An 18,212-nucleotide genomic window follows, 5' to 3' on the forward strand; every position below is an offset into this window, starting at 1 on the left:
ACCATTTCCAGGTCTCTCAGTTCTCATCAGAGCCTGCCTTTCAGAGACAGCCCATGTCCACACATCCATAAATGCAGGTCTGTAACTTTGGGGGACCTCCATGGTTGCCTTGGTTTTTATGAAACTGCGTTACTGAGTGTAAACTACATTAAATACTAAGAATAGCTATGAGTTGCAAGTAGAACATTGGCAAGGTATGACTTTATTCACTTCTCATTCAGTCCTTGGGTGATTTCATTCATGCCCTGGCTTTCCTCACCTCCAATCTGAAGACTCTCAGGCCTCTACCCCTTGCCCTGCTTTCTTTCCTGATTCCAGCCACATCTCTCCACCTGGAGTGGGCACCCCAAACTCAGGTGCCAATGGAATTGGTCACTTTCCCCCAAACCAGCTCCTCTTCACCTCTTGCCAGACTCCAGCTTTTCCCACTCACCCCTGTTAGGAATGTATGTCACTTCTCTTCCCCTCCACCTTCTGTCTCACTGCTCTGCTCCTCCAGTCAGTTGAGTCCAGTAATGTGACCCTCTGGAAAATCCCTTCCTCTTCCTCAGCTTTTCCCTGCCTTAGTTAATTTCATTGTCACCTCTCACTGGAGCAGATACATACATAGCGCTTACTCTGTGCCAGGCACTGTCCAAAGTGCCTCACGCATATAAAGTCATTTTATCCTCACAACAATCCTACAACAGATATGCTATTATTATCCCCATTTTACAGATGAGGAAACTGAGACCGAAATGATAAATAACCCCATTCCCTAAGCCCGCTAGACTCTATTGTGCCTCCTTTGACTAGATTTTCTATGGCCTCTATTGCCTTCAAGACCCAACTCAACTGTTACTTATTCCAGGAAATCCTCCCAGAGTACCCACTATTGTCACAATAGTTTCAGACTTTTAGTCTACTTTCCTCCATGTAAAATACTGCCAGATAAAATTGGATGGGACATGTTTATACTGAAAATTACTTCTTATTTATTGAAATTCCAATTTAACTGAGTCTCCTTATCATTATTTGCTAAATCTGACAACCCTACCCCGACAAAACCATAAATAACTTGACAGCAAGGCTACTCCATCCTGGTGTCCCACCCACCCACCCTCAGGGGCTAGAACAGAGCCTGGACCAGGTGGGTGCTCAGTTCAGTTTACTGTATTGAATTAAAGTCGGGTGCTCAGCGAACAGTGATTGTCTGCCATGTTAGCTTTTACTATGCTTTGCATGGAGAATGATATGTCCCTTATGTCCCCCCAGTGCAGCAGACACAGTGCTATGTACGCAATAATTAAATTCAATGCATCTTGGAGCCTCACTTTTCTCATCTATAAATTGAGAATACTGTTCAACACCCACTCCCCCACACTTTCTTCTAGGCTGCTTATAAGGATCAAATGCCACAGGGGAGGTGCAATGGTGCTTTGAAACTGAGAAAAGCTGCAGTTTGTGAAAGATGACTACGATTACCAATATTAGCATTTCTAACTTAATAATGGGGAAATATACAGCCTACATCTAATCTGATTTTTCAATAGTTTTAAATATTGAAAGCTACTAATTGCTTGCTAAGAAACAGCATGGCAAAGGAATTGAGACAGTGAGAAAATCCAGGTGTTCCCTGATAGCTAAGAAGAGGGTAAAAAGAAGAGCAGAGGGGAAGTACCCATTGGAGACAGAAGCAGATACTGTCCTGATAGGTGCCCCACCAGAAACCCCAATGCCCAGTGACCCAGGCCAATGCCAAGAAGATCACCCGAGATTACCAAATGGTTTTCCCATACCATGTTTCTTATTACCATTTCACCAGTTTAGGAAAATAAGACGAAGAATGGTAAAATTCCATGTCCAACTTCTTCAAGTCTTAGATGTCCTCAAGTTAGGACTGAATCTGGCCACTTCCCCCAAGACCTGGGTCAGTAGGAAGGTTGCTTCTTGGTTTCAAAAGGAAAAAAGGAAAAGGAACAAGCTGCAAAAATAGACTCCTCATGTCTTTACCTTTCTCTTCCCTCATCTTTTAAAATTCATCCTGTGAGTTGCTGCCAATTCACTGAGTTAAAACTTTAAGGATCTAATTTACTTGGGAATCTACACACATAACCAGAGATTATAGTGAATGGAAAAACATCATTCAGAGGTGGAAAGATGGTGGCTAGTTCGTGTAAAGCTCCAAATTCTTGGAAGATCATTAGAAAAACGTTGCCAGGTGGCCAGCATTGAGGCTGATCCCTTGTTCCAACTCCATCTGGGCGGTAGAAGACCTTGAATTACTTGGTCTCTATTTGCACACACATGGCCGGTCAATAAAGTAATTGTCTTAATCCAAAAGCATACCAGTGACCAAGATATTTTCAGCTACATATGTGGACTTTTTAACATATAATTGTCTCAGTTCTCTGATCTATTTGGAACTGATCCCTCTGAGACTTTATTTTTTACAAATGTTCCTTCTGTTTATAACAGAAGCACATGAAAAGGTGAGAGCTTCCTTCTCTCCTCTACATTGGTGTTTATTTTGTGGAAGTCTGATGCCAGCCAGAATCACCTTTTCCATACTTAATGCATTTTTAAATACCTTTGTAATCAAACAAGGGCATTAAGAGGGATTTAACACTTGCTAATGGAACGCCACAAGCCCCAGCTCCTTCTTACCCCAGGTGGCCTCTGTTCTGGCTTCATGCTGGGAATAAATCATTTGGAAACCAGGTGCTTTCTTATTCTCAATTGTTTTTCTGTTTTCCTCTCTTACACCTAGCTTCATCTATATTGGCAAATGAAGTGAAGAATTCAGACTATTACTCAGATAATTCAACAAAAATTGCCCTTACAGGAATTTTGTTTGTGTGTCTTAGAAGTGAAAGTAGGGGCTTACCTTTAAACGTAAATGACTTGACATCCACTGCTGTTGGGCAAACCCATGGCCAGTGAGTGGAGTTTTGCTGGAATATAATCTACCTATACTCCTAACACCAGGGGTGTTACTATTTATCTCTATGAGCCTCTTGCTCCTCCTCTCTGTAAAATCAGGATCACAATTCCTACATTGCCAGGTTGATGATGAAATTAAGTGAGATAAATATGAAGATTTCTGCATGCAGTAGGTATTCTGTACATATTTAAAAACACACTTGCACATATATACAACACACACTGTACATTGATCAGAACATTTATATTGCACTTTACAATTTATAAAACACTCACCTACATTCTCTCTTTGATCTTCAGAAAAGCGCTGGGAACTGTAAGGACAGTTACTCACCATTTTTACAAATGGAGAGCCTGAGGTTAAATGAAATTAAATGGCTTTCCCAAGACCACACAGCTGGTCTAAGTTTATCTGTACAACCCCTGAAGCTCTCCACCACCTCTACACTGATGCCACATGCTCCACACAGGTGTCTAAAAAACTGGTTCTTTAATTTGGCTTAACACTGCCACTACGTGGAAAACTTAAAGATAAATACTAATACCTGGTCCCATCCCCAGAGATTTCGATTTAACCACTCTAAAGTGTAGGCCTGGGCATTAGGATTCTTTTCTCAGTCTATCTCTTCATTTTCAATTAAACTTTTATTGTGAGATAATGGTAGATTCATGGGCGGTTGTAAGAAGTAATATACAGAGATCCCATTTTCCCCCAAAAGTAACACCTTGCAAAGCTATAGTATAATGTCACAACCATGATACTGACACTTATACAGTCAAGATGCAGAACAGTTTCACCATCACAAAGATCTCTTGAATTTTCCTTTTATAACTACACCCAGCTCTCCCTACCTACCCTTCCCTAACCCTGGTAACCATTAATCTGTATTCCATTTATATATATATATATATATATATATATATTTTTTTTTTTTTTTTTTTTTTTTTTTTTTTTTTGGCTGCATTGGGTCTTCGTTGCTGCGCGCGGGCTTTCTCTAGTTGGGGCGAGCAGGAGCTACTGTTCGTTGCAGTGCACGGGCTTCTCATCGCGGTGGCTTCTCTTGTTGCGGAGCACAGGCTCTAGGCATGCGGGCTTCAGTAGTTGCGGCTCGCAGGCTCTGGAGCTCAGGCTCAGTAGTTGTGGCACACGGGCTTAGTTGCTCCGCAGTATGTGGGATCTTCCCAGACCAGGGATCAAATCCATGTCCCCTGCATTGGCAGGTGGATTCTTAACCACTGCGCCACCAGGGAAGTCCCATCTCTATATTATTTGTCATTTCAAGAATGTTATATAAATGGAATCATGCAGTCTGTGACCTTTTGGGATTGGCTTTTTTTACTCAGCATAATTCCCTGGAGATTCATCCAAGTTCTTGGGTGTTTCATTAGTTCCTTCGTTTTCATTGCTGGGTAGTATTTCCTGGTATGGATGTACCGGCTGATTTAACCATTGAAGGATATCTGAGTTGTCTCCAGTTTCTGGTTATTATGAATAAAGCTGTTATGAATATTTGTGTACAGGTTTTTGTGCGAGGAGAACTTTTAGTTTCTCTGGGATAAATGTCTGAGTGCATTTGCTGGGTGATACGGTAGTTACATGTTTAGTTTTGTAAGAAACTACCAAACTGATTTCTAGAGTGACTATCATTTTTCCATGAGCAATGTGTGAGTGATCTACTTTCTCATCCTCACCAGTTATGGTGTTGTCATCATTTTTTCTTAAAAGCCATTCTGATGTGTGATAGTTCTTATTGTGGTTTTAATCTGCATTTATTTCTCTAAGGGCTAGTGATGTTGAATATTTTTTCATGTGCTTATCTGCCAACTATATATCCTTTTTTAAAAATTTTTATTGGAGTGTAGTTGATTTACAATACTGTGTTAGTTTCAGGTGTACAGCAAAGTGAATCAGTTATACATATACATATATCCACTCTTTTTTAGATTCTTTTCCCATATAGGCCATTACAGTGTATTGAGTAGAGTTCCCTGTGCTATACAGTAGGTCCTTATTAGTTATCTATTTTATGTATAGTAGTGTGTATATGTCAGTCCCAATCTCCCAATTTATCCCTTACCCCCCTCCTTACCCCTCGGTAACCATAAGTTTGTTTTTTCTGTCTGTGACTCTATTTCTGTTTTGTAGGTAAGTTCATTTGTACCCCTTTTTTAGATTCCACATATAAGTGATATCATATGATATTTGTCTTTGTCTGACTTACTTCACTCAGTATGACAATCTCTATGTCCATCCATGTTGCTGCAAATGGCATTATTTTGTTCTTTTTTATGGCTGAGTAATATTCCGTTGTATGTATGTACCACATCTTCTTTATCCAATCCTCTGTTGATGGACATTTAAGTTGCTTCCATGTCTTGGCTATTGTAAATAGTGCTTCTTTGAACATTGGGGTACATGTATCTTTTCGAATTATGGTTTTCTCTGGATATATGCCCAGGATTGGGATTGCTGGATCATATGGTAGCTCTATTTTTAGTTTTTTAAGGAACCTCCATACTGTTCTCCATAGTGGCTGTACCAATTTACATTCCCACCAACAGTGTAGGAGGGTTCCTTTTCTCCACATCTCTCTAGCATTAATTGTTTATAGATTTTTTTGATGATGGCCACTCTGACCGGTGTGAGGTGATACCACATTGTAGTTTTGATTTGCATTTCTCTAATAATTAGTGATGCTGAGCATCTTTTCATGTGCTTTTCAGGCATCTGTATGATTCAATGCCATCCCTATCAAATTACCAATGGCATTTTTTTGCAGAATTAAAACAAAAAATTTTACAGTTTGTATGGAAACACAAAAGACCACGAATAGCCAAAGCAATCTTGAGAAAGAAAAACAGAGCTGGAGGACCCAGGCTCCCTGGCTTCGGACTATACTACAAAGCACATGTACATTACATACAGTAATCAAAACAGTGTGGTACTGGCACAAAAACAGAAATATAGATCAATGGAACAGGATAGAAAGTCCAGAGATAAACCCGTGCACCTGTGGTCACCTAATCTATGACAAAGGAGGCAAGAATATACAATGGAGAAAAGACAGCCTCTTCAATATGCGGTGCTGGGAAAACTGGACAGCTGCATGTAAACGAAGGAAATTAGAACACTCCCTAACACCCTACACAAAAATAAACTCAAAATGGATTAAGGACCTAAATATAAGGCTGGATACTATAAAACTCTTAGAGGAAAACATAAGCAGAACACTCTTTGATGTAAATAGCGGCAAAATCTTTTTCAATCCACCTCCTAATGAAAATAAAAACAAAAATAAACAAATGGGACCTAATTAAACTTAAAAGCTTTTGCACAACAAAGGAAACCATATACAAAACAAAAAGACAACCCTCAAAATGGGAGAAAATATTTGCAAATGAAGTAACTGACAAGGGATTAATCTCCAAAATTTAAAAACAGCTCATGCAACTTAATATCAAAAAAACAAACAACCCAATCAAAAAATGGGTGGAAGATCTAAATAGACATTTCTCCAAAGAAGACATATATATCCTTTTTAGTGAAATGTCTGTTTACGTCTTACATCCATTTTTTAATTAGATTGTTTTTAACTGTTAAGTTTTGAGAATTCTTTACATATTCTAGATACTAGTCCTTTGCTGGATATATGGTTTGCAAATATTTTCTCCCAGGCTATAGATTGCCTTTTGTTTGCTTGTTTAAAAGATTTCATTTTTAAACAGTTTTAAATTTAGAGAAAAATTGAGCAGATAAAAAAAGTTTCCATGTACCACCCCCACCCACCCATACACATTTTCACTTGCAGTACTGTGGCACATTTGTAATAATTAATAAACCAATACTGACATATTATTAACCGAAGTCCATAGTTTTTATTCCTGAATAATGTTTCATTGTACAGATGTACCACCATTTATCCATTAACCTATTTAGGGATATCTTCATTGCTTCCAACTTTTGGCAACTATAGTAGAGATGCTACAAACATTCATGTGTAGGTTTTTATGTGGACATAAGTTTTCAGTTCAATTGAGTAAATACCTAGGAGTGTGATTGTTAGATCATATGGTAAGAATACATTTAGCTTGGTTTTTAAAAAATTGCCTTTTAAAGTGGATGTACGATTTTGCATCTTTTATATAGGATAAGCATATTTTCATATGTGTATTTGCCATCTGTATATCTTCTTTGTTGAAGTGTGTGTTTAGATCTTTTGCCCATTTTTTAAATGGATTGTTCATTTTCTTATTGTTGCATTTTAAGAGTTCTTTGGATACAAATCATTTATCAGATGATTTGTTTTGCAAATATTTTCTACCATTCTGTGGCTTGTTTTTTCATTCTCTTAACAGTGTCTTTCACAGAGCAGAAGTTTTTCCTGTTAATAGAGTCCGACTTATTAGTTCAATTTTTTCATTCATGGATTGTGCTTTTGGTGTTGCATCTGAAATTTCATCACCAATCCCAAGGTCATCTAGATTTTCTATGCTGTCTTCTGGAAGTTTTATAGGTTTGTGTTTAGATCTATGATCCATTTTGAGTTAATTTTTGTGAAGGGTGTAAAATCTGTGTCTAGGTTTATTTTTTTGCAAAAGGATTTCCAATTGTTCTAACTCTATTTAAAAAATTATCTTTTCTCTATTGAATTGTCTTTACTCCATTGTCAACAATCAATTGATTATATTTGTGTGGGTCTATCTTGGAGCTCTCTATACTGTTCATTGATCTATTTGTCTTTTCTTTCACCAATCCCACACTGTCTTAATTATTGTACCTTAAGTAAGTTTTTAAGTCAGATAGTGTCAGTCTTCCAACTTTTTTCTTCTTCCTCAGTGTGGTATTGGCTATTCTGGGTCTTTTTCCTTTCCATATAAACTTTATAATCAGTTTCTCGATATCCACAAATTACTTGCCTCCAACTGGGGGTGTAAAGTCAGCTCCCCACTGGGCCCCCTTGTCACCAGAGAATGAAGAGGAGAGAGGTAAGTGCCAACTAGCCCCACCTCTCATCACCTTTTTCCGCCTCATTGCTGCTGCATGAGGATGGAAGTACAGCAATGCTGGACCCACTGGCAATACCCCACTGCATGTTACCCCGTTCCATGCCACAGGAGGATGGAGTGGGAGGTCAAGTCCCCATTCAGCCCCACTGAAACCCATCCTGGGTTTTCTTTTCTTCTTTTCTATTTTTTGGCCACACTGCTTGGCATGTGGGATCTTAGTTCCCTGACCAGGGATCGAACCCACACCCCCTACAGTGGAAGCACAACATCTCAGCCACTGGACAGCCAGGGAAGTCCCAAACAGAGTTGTTGGTTTTTTTGTTTCTGGCTGCACCATGAGGCATACAAGATCTGAGTTCCTTGACCAGGGGTAGAACCCTTGCCCCCTGCACTGGGAGCGGGGAGTCTTAACCACTGGACCACCAGGGAAGTCCTAACTGTGCTTTCTTAGATTCTGTGTTTGTCTATTTGGTATCCATTCATCACTGGGCCAATTATATTAAATATATTTTCTTATTTTTTTAATTTGTGATGCTCTGGCATTTGGGGGTCTTATGAAAAATAAGAAAATATAGTTAATATAAGTAATTTCTAAAGATAATAACAACTTGCCTACAAGTACTTCTTTCACTTTTTGGAGTCTTCCTATGTTTATTTGGTGTGTTATATTATCAAAGTTAAACAAAGCCAGACATTAGTTTAAGTGGTAAGAACAGATTTTAAACAGTAAAATACTGTTATGGGAGAGAAAAAGAGTTCCACTTTGATTTATACAGAGGTGACTGCATTTTTTTTTAATTTATTTATTATTAATTAATTTATTATTTATTTTTGTCTGTGTTGGGTCTTCGTTTCTGTGCAAGGGCTTTCTCTAGTTGCGGCAAGCGGGGGCCACTCTTCATCGCGATGCGCGGGCCTCTCACTATCGCGGCCTCTCTTGTTGCGGAGCACAGGCTCCAGACGCGCAGGCTCAGTAGCTGTGGCTCACGAGCCTAGTTGCTCCGCGGCATGTGGGATCTTCCCAGACCAGGGCTCGAACCCGTGTCCCCTGCATCGGCAGGCAGATTCTCAACCACTACGCCACCAGGGAAGCCCTGCATTTCTTTTTTAAAGATGCTCCTATTGCTCTTTTTTTAAATATATAAATTTATTTATTTATTTATTTATATTTGGCTGCATTGGGTCTTCGTTACTGCGCGCGGGCTTTCTCTGGTTGCGACGTGCGGGGGCTACTCTTCGTTGTGGTGCGCGGGCTTCTCATTGCAGTGGCTTCTCTTGTTGCAGAGCATGGGCTCTAGGCATGCGGGCTTCAGTAGTTGCAGCACGTGGGCTCAGTAGTTGTGGCTCGAGGGCTCTAGAGCCCAGGCTCAGTCGTTGTGGTGCATGGGCTTAGTTGCTCTGCGGCGTGTGGGATCTTCCCAGACCAGGGCTCGAACCCATGTCCCCTGCATTGGGAGATGGATTCTTAACCACTGCGCCACCAGGGAAGTCCCAAGAAGACTGCATTTTAAAGGGAGAATGAAGGCATAGGGAGGGAGTCAAGCAGGGGCTTAAGAGAGTCAGAGAAGTGAAAAAATACAAAAAAGCAGGAAGCAAGGGTTGGTCTCTGTGAAACCCATCTGGGTTAGCCAACTGGCACTTACTGAAATTAGGCTCCTACCCTCCTGCAGAGGCTGGGAGACAAGGAGCCTATCTTCCTTCGGGTGTTGGCTTGAACAAACAGTAAGTTTTTTGGGCATCCTTGAGTTTTCTCAGACAGACATTCTAAGGGGGCATGGGGTCATCCTATGGATGCAGCCTTGAGCTGTTAGAAACTATTTTAGTGTTTTTGCCAGTCTTTATAGGCCAAGGTTGAGGCTTAGTTAAGAAAGGGCTCAGGGGACCCTGGCTAGAGTTTGGTCAAGGAGAGAATCTCTGTCAGTGTCCAGGGGGCTTTAGTTGTAAGAGGGAGGACCTGAGAGAATAAGGTGACTCCATGAGCCAGAAGTCCTCGGCATCAGGAGTTTTGAAAGCTCCTCAAGTGACTCTAATAAGCAACAAAATTTGAGAACCACAAGACCAAGACAAGAACTTTGCCCTCCATTTTAATGCCCCCTTTCACAAAGAAATAAATTCCTCTAAGGAGACTGCATGCTCTGTGTACATGCATGTACATGTACGCATACTGGTTTGTGTATATGCAGGTATGCATGCACACACCAGGGTGAGAGGTAGAGAAGAAGCCTGGTCCTCTCAAGCCACAAGAAGATGAAGAAAGTGCTTAGAGCTATGGAAATGTACCAAGCTGCCTTTGTTTTAGCGATGGGGGAGAAAGGGATCCTGGCAGAATTCAACCCCATATCCATTTATTTGGCCATAAAAATGAGGGAAGGGTGCTTCTCAAGGTTGTGGTTGAGGGGTTACATTCATGCTAGGTCTTGCTGATCCAGTTCCCATCCTCACGGTTTTCTCTGCTGGACGCTTCCTGCCTGAAACCACGGAAGTGGCTCTCAGTCTCTGCAATTGCTCAAGGGTCATCCATAAAGCACTGCTTTCTGGCCTGACTTTCCCAGAACTCACTAAGCATGGTCCTATTTCTTCTTCTATGACTTATTTAGATCCTAATTATTATTCTACGTATTTATGCAAATGCAGAAGCCAGGAGGGGTGAAACTCCTTTCAGAAGCCATGCAGTGGTCTCTGGAATGTTAAAGTCTCAGAAAATTGGCAGATTCTCAGGTTCCATCTCAGGAAAAGAACATTTTTCTAGACCGAGTGCTGCCTGAAAGGTTTGGCATTTCTGCCTGTGAAAATGAAAGACTAGGTGGGGCCTGAGGCTTCCCTAGAACAGTGGTTCCCACATCAGAATCACTGGCGGCCTGTGAGATCACACTGGTGCTTCCACGCCACCCCACACATTCTGATTTAACTGGGACTGAAGTTGGGCGTGGGTCTTTCTTAAAAGCTCCCCAGGTGATTCTGACAGGCAGCCAGGTTGAAGGCTGAGAACCCTAGAAATTCTGCAGAGTTCTGGGAGGAAACAGCAAAAAGTCCAGGACTAGCAAATACAAATTAAGGAGCCTCTGAGCAATACATAGAGCATACTTTCCCCAGGGCACCTACCCTGAGCCATGACACAGAGATGGAAAAGACACAGTCTGTCCTTTCTGCTGAGTTGGGCAGGTGATAAAGCCGAGGCTACTGTGCAAGGCCACAGTGGTGGGAAGGGGCATTGGGCTGGGCCTTGAAGGTGAGTGGAGCTTGGACAGGTGGTAAAAGGCGTTCTGACCTTATAGAGCTGCGTCTTCATAAAGAAGCAAAATTATTTTTGAGGCAGGGCAAGAAAAATTTAACATGATATTTTTATCTGCCGTTTCAGCCACTACCCCCTCCTCTTTAGTGTGCAATGTGCATCTGCATTATACATTAACTAAATCCCCTTAGAAGACACAGGAATGCCTACTTGCCAAAAAAAAAAAAAAAAGGCAATACTTCTACCTTGGCCAATTTCAAGCTACCAACATGGTTTAACTGGCTTGCAAAATTCCTGACATTAACAATGGGCTCTCACAAGCCATTAAGAGCTAGCTCCAGCATCACCAATACCCCACACTCCCTCTCCCCACTGGTTAAGAACCACTACATTACAAGAAAATGTAGGATTTAAAAAAAAAGAAAACACTTATCAAACAAAACACCATTAATGGTTTGTGTTATAATGAAGTGAATTGCTTAAACCCACCTTATGCAGATAATTCTTAGGACAAACTTGGTAATGCACTTTGGGGAGAGAGATGAGGCTGCCCAGACAGGCAGTGAGGGTAACAGGCCTCTTGCCATGTCTAACTAGTAGGACTTTACCACATGATGTCACTCTAATACTTGCTTATTTATGTCTCTGGAAGTCTCAAGCAAGTTGTTTCTCCTTTGTTAAAAGATTGGCATTCTTAACTTTTATGCCTTGGGATAATTATGAAACTACAGCATATTTATTGTTTATTACTTGAAAGGAATCTTTTCTATGTATTTTTTTTGTAAAAGAGACTGAAAATTTGCAGAAAGGAGATAAGAGCAGAGAGGCATTTTGGAATCAACAAAACTTTGATTTAGCACAAGACTGTGATTTACCAGGTGAGTAAACTTGGACAAGATTCTTAACTTCTACAAGCTTCAGGGTCCTCACCTGTAAAATGCGGAAAGATACTTGTAACTTCTACCTCACTGACTGGGAGTAAGTCATTTCCATTGGCATCTACTAAACACCCACCCCATGCCATTTCTCTGCACTGGGCCCAGAGAAAACCAGGATGAGGAAGTCCAAGTTTCTGCCCTTAAGAAACTCAAGTTTAACCTCGGGGACAAATACCTGAACAAGAGAATATAGAACAACGGCCAATTGACACACTTAGGTTTGCACTCTAAAGTGTGAATGTGTTATCTGACATTCTCTAATACCGTGACAAAAATTCTTCATGTGTAGTAGCTTTTTTGTTGGGAAATAAATGAAATGTTGGTCTTAATATTTCAATCATAAGAGTCGCCAGAGATTGATTAGTGTTTTCATACCATCTGCCACACAGGGATGCTTTTAGAGGAGAGGACCAGGAGATGAGGGCACTGAAGCTGTGACTGTGGAGACAGGAGAAGTTGCTGAGAATGTGGGGAGTGAGGAAGAAAAGATTGTGGAGGCGGGGAGGTAGACATAGGCATGGTTTTTAGAGATAGTCAAGACGAGCATGCGGAAGAACGTTCACATGCAGCACTAATTTACTGCCTGTGTGATTTGGGGCACATCACATTCCCCTCTATAAGCCTCCATTTCCCTCTCTATAACTCATCAGGTATTTAGGATAAGTATTAAGCAAATGTTCTTGGGTTGCAAGCAACAGAAAAGAATGCTGGCTAATACAACAAAAGTTACGTTGAAGCAGCAGGTATATATGAAGACATCAGAGTGGTAGAGACTTTGGCAACACAAGAATATAGGCCCCACTGAAAGAATTCACGTTCCAGAAAAAAATTTATACACTGTTCTGGCCAAATAAAATGTGTCTCCTGGCACCACCAGCCTCTAGTCCTCCAGTCTGCAACTCTCTCTACAGGGAAGAGCCCAGGTTTCTGCATAGCACCAAGGCCCTGTCAGCCCCAGAGGAACTCAAACTCCAGGCTAGAAACCCAATTTTAGGCAACAGGGAGGGCCTAGATGGCAAGGCTTTAGGTGATAAAGACCGTGTCTGGTTCTTTCCCAAAGCTGCAGCTCCTGCACAAGACCAGGGACAGAGGCAGCCTCACAGATTGCCCGCAAATCAGGACTCTTTGTCTAAGGTAAGAGTTGGCTCACAGATATTTGATAGCCCATCAGATTACGCAGCTCACCAATGTCTGATTTCATAGACAACTGCTCATGGGCCCCTGGTCATGGACCCCCATCAGGAGGTGGGGGAGGAGAAGAGGCAGGAACCACCCTCTTCTAGGCAGGCAGTCATTCACCAGCTAAAATCTCGCAAGACTCGATGGCTTCTCCCTCAGCCCTAAAGCTACTAAGTGGTCACCACGCCTAGCACTTCCTTCTCCATTTGTAGCTTTCCACTACACCACCTCCGCCTTCCCACCCCCAGGAACACTGAGCTCAGCCACCCACGTGGCTGTCCACTGGATCCCCCACTAGCTGTGTGTAATCCCAAGGGAAGGGCCACATTCTGGCCATTTCTGTCTCCAGCTCTGGGCCTCACCCATAGTAGATGCTTGGTAGGTGCTTCATGGTTGCTAACCATTAAGAACCATTGCTATAGATGGAATGTTTGCTTCCACCCTCCCAATCCCCCACCTCTCCCTCCAAATTCATATGTTGAAAATCGAACCAAAGTAATGGTATTAGTGGAGACCTTTGGAAGGTGACTTTTGGGAGGGCAGAGCCTTCATGAATGGGATTAGTGCCTTTATAGAAGAGGCCCCAGAGATACCTCTCATCTCATCCACCAAGTGAGAGCACAGCCAGATGTCAGGAGTTTGTAACCTGGAAGAAGGCCTTCACCAGAACCTGGCCATGCTGGCACCCTGATCTTGGCCTCCAGCCTCTAGAACTGTAAGAAATAGATTTGTTGTTTATAAGCCACCCCATCTGTGGTATTTTGCTATAGCATTCCAAACTAAAGTAACCATGTTTGCCCTTCTGATATAATCATGACCTGGGTCAGGAGACCTAGGCTCAACCACTGACATGGTCCCCTCTGTCCTGGTCCTCAGTTTCCCCATCTCTACAGGAGGGAGAGAACCACATGATTTCTAAATGGCCTCTGGTTTCTCTAACACCCTCCAGATTCAGTGGCTATTTGTGACTCTGTAAAAATAGCTGCAACTTTGACAGGTGTCTAAAGGGAGAGGGCCATGGATGGGTAGAAATGGCCCCTCCCACTCAGGAGACACCCGTGGGCTGTTCCTTTGAAGGGGGTAGGCAGTGAGGGTTGGTTAGTGAGGCAGTCAAGCAGTGATAAAGCTACAGGCAGGTGACCATCAGGGGCAGAAACAGGAGATGGAAATCAGACACCTAGTTTTGAGTCTCCCACCCACCACTTAACTATGTGACCCAAGCTAGTCCCTTCATCTGAGCCTGTTTCCCCCTTGGTCCATGGGTGAGCAAGCAGTATGAGTGCCTGTTGGATTGGATTTTGAACCTTGAAGAGCTAACAGAACAGGAAGCCACATTCTGGGCTCTGTGATGATGTTGCCCTCATGGGGAGAGCAGAGGGGGAGGGGCCAGTGAACCTCCCCCACCCCCCTGCTGCTCCCGACCCAGCAGAGCAGAAGGTGCTAATATGCCTAAACCCAACTCCCCACCACCTTCTGCTATCACACTAGAGCAAGAAATCCAGACCAGACAAGAGCCATTGCATCTTAAAATTTTATGTGAAATTCTGTAAATGTGTATAGAGTGGCCTGTGGCTGCCTGCCCACGGGCCTGGACTTGTAGGGACACCGCTGCTCAGCACTTGCTGTAGATGGCTTCACTGCCCCGCTCCTCAAACTCTGCCTTGCTGACCCAAAGCTGCTGGAAGGCCTGCAGCGAGGCCAGGATGGAGCCGCCGGTCCACACGGAGGTCTTCCTCTCGGGAGCTGCAGCCACTGCGGGGCTGTCCCCGGGGCAGAGGAGGCTCAGCTCCCTCTGGAAGCGCTCTGGGAAGCCGTCCAGCATGGTGCAGCCGCCACACAGCAGCACATTGGCTGCCATCTCCTCCTTGAAGCCCGCCTCCTGGCAGCGGTTCAGGCAGGCGGCCGTGAGCTCGGGGAGACCGGGCTGGTTGCTGCCCACCAAGGTGGGCTTGAAGAGCATCTCGGCGCACTGAAAGCGCTCCTGGCCGATGGTGATGAGCTTGCCATCGGGGAGCTCATAGTCCACACGCAGATCCTCCAGGCACAGGCCCAGCTCTTCCACTGGCTTGAGTGCCGAGTAGCAGCAGCACTTCTTGATGTGCTCGATGATGTGCAGGTGGTCGTCCGTGAACTTGTGGCCGGCCTCGTTGAGCAGCTGCAGCAGGTAGTTGGTGAGGTCGCTGCCGGCATAGTCGGCACGACTCATCAGGCCCGGCAGCACGTTGCCCTCGGAGACGGGCACCACGTGTGAGACGCCGTGCCCACTCTCCACCACCAGCCCGGAGGTCTTGCCATAGGAGTAGACGGACAGCAACGACTGGGATGTCACGTGCATGGCGGGGATGCCAAAGGTCTCGAACATGAGCTCTGCATACTTCTCGCGGTTGCTGGTGGGGCTGAGTGGGGGGTCAGAGACCAGCACGGCGTGCTCCTCGGGGGGGATCTTCATGGCCGTGTGGAAGATGTACTCCCAGATGCTCTGGACGCAGTCCCAGTCCACCACGATGCCGTATTTCAGCGGGTTAATCAGCTTCAGAGGCGCCTCCATGTTGAGCAGCTCGTGGCCCACGTAGGTCTCCTTGTGGGTGTCACCGGCGTCAGCCGCCTCCGAGCAGCGCTTTCCCACAGTGGAGGAGATGAAGTAGGTGGGCCTTGGCTCACCCGCATAGCCACACTTACAGTACTGGGAGCCCAGGTCAATGATGAGTGCCTTGATCTTACGCACCTTCTTGGGCTTCATCTTCAGCTGAGTGGATGAACTTGTGTCCCGGATGCCAGCCTCAGGACCTGGCAGTGTGCCTGCCTCTCCAGGGTCCCCCTGAGCCGTGCCCATGGGCTTGGGGCTAGGGCTGTTCCTCGTCGCCATTTGCCTTCCTTGCTCACCTTTCTCACATCCACATCCTAGAGCTCCGTGGGGAGAAATAAGAGGGTCCACCTCCAGCAGTGCCTTGGCAACTCCTCAGGATTGTGATGTCACCACGGGCTGGTCCATTCCAGCAGCCCAGGGAGGGCTTGGCCTTGGCAGGCCCTTGACCTATCAGCCCCACCCCCATCGGCCTAACGCGACTTGGCTCCCAGACGGAGCAGGTGGCCAGCACAGTTTTAGAAATCCAACCACACCTGGATCTCAGAGGTTTCTGCTCCCTCCCCTTATATCCTCACTCCTAATCCCCCGTTCACTAGCTGAACACCTCTTCCTCCTCAGCTTCTTGGCCAAGAGGGTGATAAATATTTGAGCCCCTACAGTAAGCCAAACACTGTAGCAGGCACCTCACATGACACTTCACAGCATCTTGGGAGGTAGGCAGAGCTAAGGAAATCTAGGCTCAGAATGCAAATGACTTGCCCAAGAGCAAACAGCTCTTGGAGTGTTTGTACTTTAACCCAAGTTCCTCCAAATCCAATGTACCAGGTCACCTTGAAGAGTGTGTAGGCCCTGATGATAGAAACCTGGCCACAAGCAGTGCCCAATCTAGTTGGGAGAAGATGAATGGATGCAGAGGAGTTTGCAGGTGGATGTCTACTGGGAGAACAGAGGTGCACAAAGGAGGGAGGGAGTCAGAAGGTTCTCCAGAGAGGTGCTGCCTACGTAGAGTACTGAAAGATAAGTGGATATTTGTCAGGTAGCTAAGAGGAGGGAAAGCCATCCCAAGCAGAGAGCACAGCTTGAGCAAACACTCAGAGGGAGGCATGGTAGGGAGCTTCCAGTAGTTAAGGTGTTTGGAAAAATACATCAGGATACGGCAGTCATGGGGGCAACTAGGGAGGATCCCAAATTCTAGAGGTAAGGGCTTAGATTAAACTGACCACAGCTGGGGAGCCAATGAAGCCTTTAAGCAGGGGAGTGGTTAGATTTGGTTTCCAGGACAAAATCTTAGAAAGATTCATGTTTAGCTGTAATATGGAGGGACAAGACTCTGAGATCTAAAAGGAGGATGTTGAAGAAATTTTTGTAAGACTTGAAGGTGGCCTAAGCTAGGGCTGTGATAGTGTGGAAAAAAGGAAGGGACAGGTTCTAAAGAAATTCAGAAAGTAGAATCTAATCTAATTGGTTGGTTCTCAACTGTCCTCAATTCAATCCAAGCTTCTAGTCTAGCATTTGAGACCCTTTCTCATAGGCTCCTGTGACATCTCTAGCCTCAAGCATTGCATTTACATTAGAAGATTAGATGTGGGGAGTGAGGAAGAGGGAAAGATGAATCCCTTTCCTCTGCCCAAGCAAAGATGGCCTGTCATACAGAACAAACAAATTCATTAGGTTCCCATAGGGTCCTCTGTGCCAAACTGTCCCCCCTCTAAATAATAAGACAGATTAGGGCTTTGGTAAAGAAACAGGAGGAAAAGGGGAAGAGAAACAACTGGGGCTAAGGAAGTTTTCTGGGAAACTTAACAAGAGCAGAAGTAGTTGAAGGATTAGGTGACATTGATAGGAAAGAAAAGAGGGATTTTTAAGACATAAGAAATACTGCTGTGGAGGGCTTCCTTGGTGGCGCAGTGGTTGAGAGTCTGCCTGCCGATGCAGGGGACACGGGTTCGAGCCCTGGTCTGGGAAGATCCCACATGCCGCGGAGCAACTAGGCCCATGAGCCACAACTACTGAGCCTGCGCGTCTGGAGCCTGTGCTCCGCAACAAGAGAGGCCACGATAGTGGGAGGCCCGCGCACTGCGATGAAGAGTGGCCCCCGCTTGCCGCAACTGGAGAAAGCCCTCGCACAGAAACGAAGACCCAACACAGCCAAAAATAATTAATTAATTAATTAATTAATTAATTAAAAAAAAAGAAATACTGCTGTGGAACATATAAGAATGTTAATAAAGAACTCATGGGAATTTCTGTTTGCTGGATTGTTTCTTGGAACATGGCACTAGGGAACTGGATTATGTGGGAAACAACTTTATAAGGATTTCAGTTATGAGCACCACCAAGTTCCATT

At 44.2% G+C, this 18,212-nt stretch overlaps 1 protein-coding gene across 1 annotated transcript; it reads right to left on the reverse strand.

Annotated features, from left to right (window-relative positions):
- Positions 1 to 1,140: 1,140 nt before the first annotated feature.
- ACTL7B (actin like 7B) lies at positions 1,141 to 18,051 on the reverse strand. Its single transcript, XM_082403162.1, has one exon. It carries the CDS (start codon positions 16,142 to 16,144, stop codon positions 14,891 to 14,893), a length of 1,254 nt encoding a protein of 417 aa, XP_082259288.1. The 5' UTR covers positions 16,145 to 18,051; the 3' UTR covers positions 1,141 to 14,890.
- Positions 18,052 to 18,212: the final 161 nt, after the last annotated feature.

This window comes from Balaenoptera borealis (genome assembly GCF_965194805.1).
Source record: "Balaenoptera borealis genome assembly, chromosome: 8".
NCBI classification, from domain to species: domain Eukaryota; kingdom Metazoa; phylum Chordata; class Mammalia; order Artiodactyla; family Balaenopteridae; genus Balaenoptera; species Balaenoptera borealis.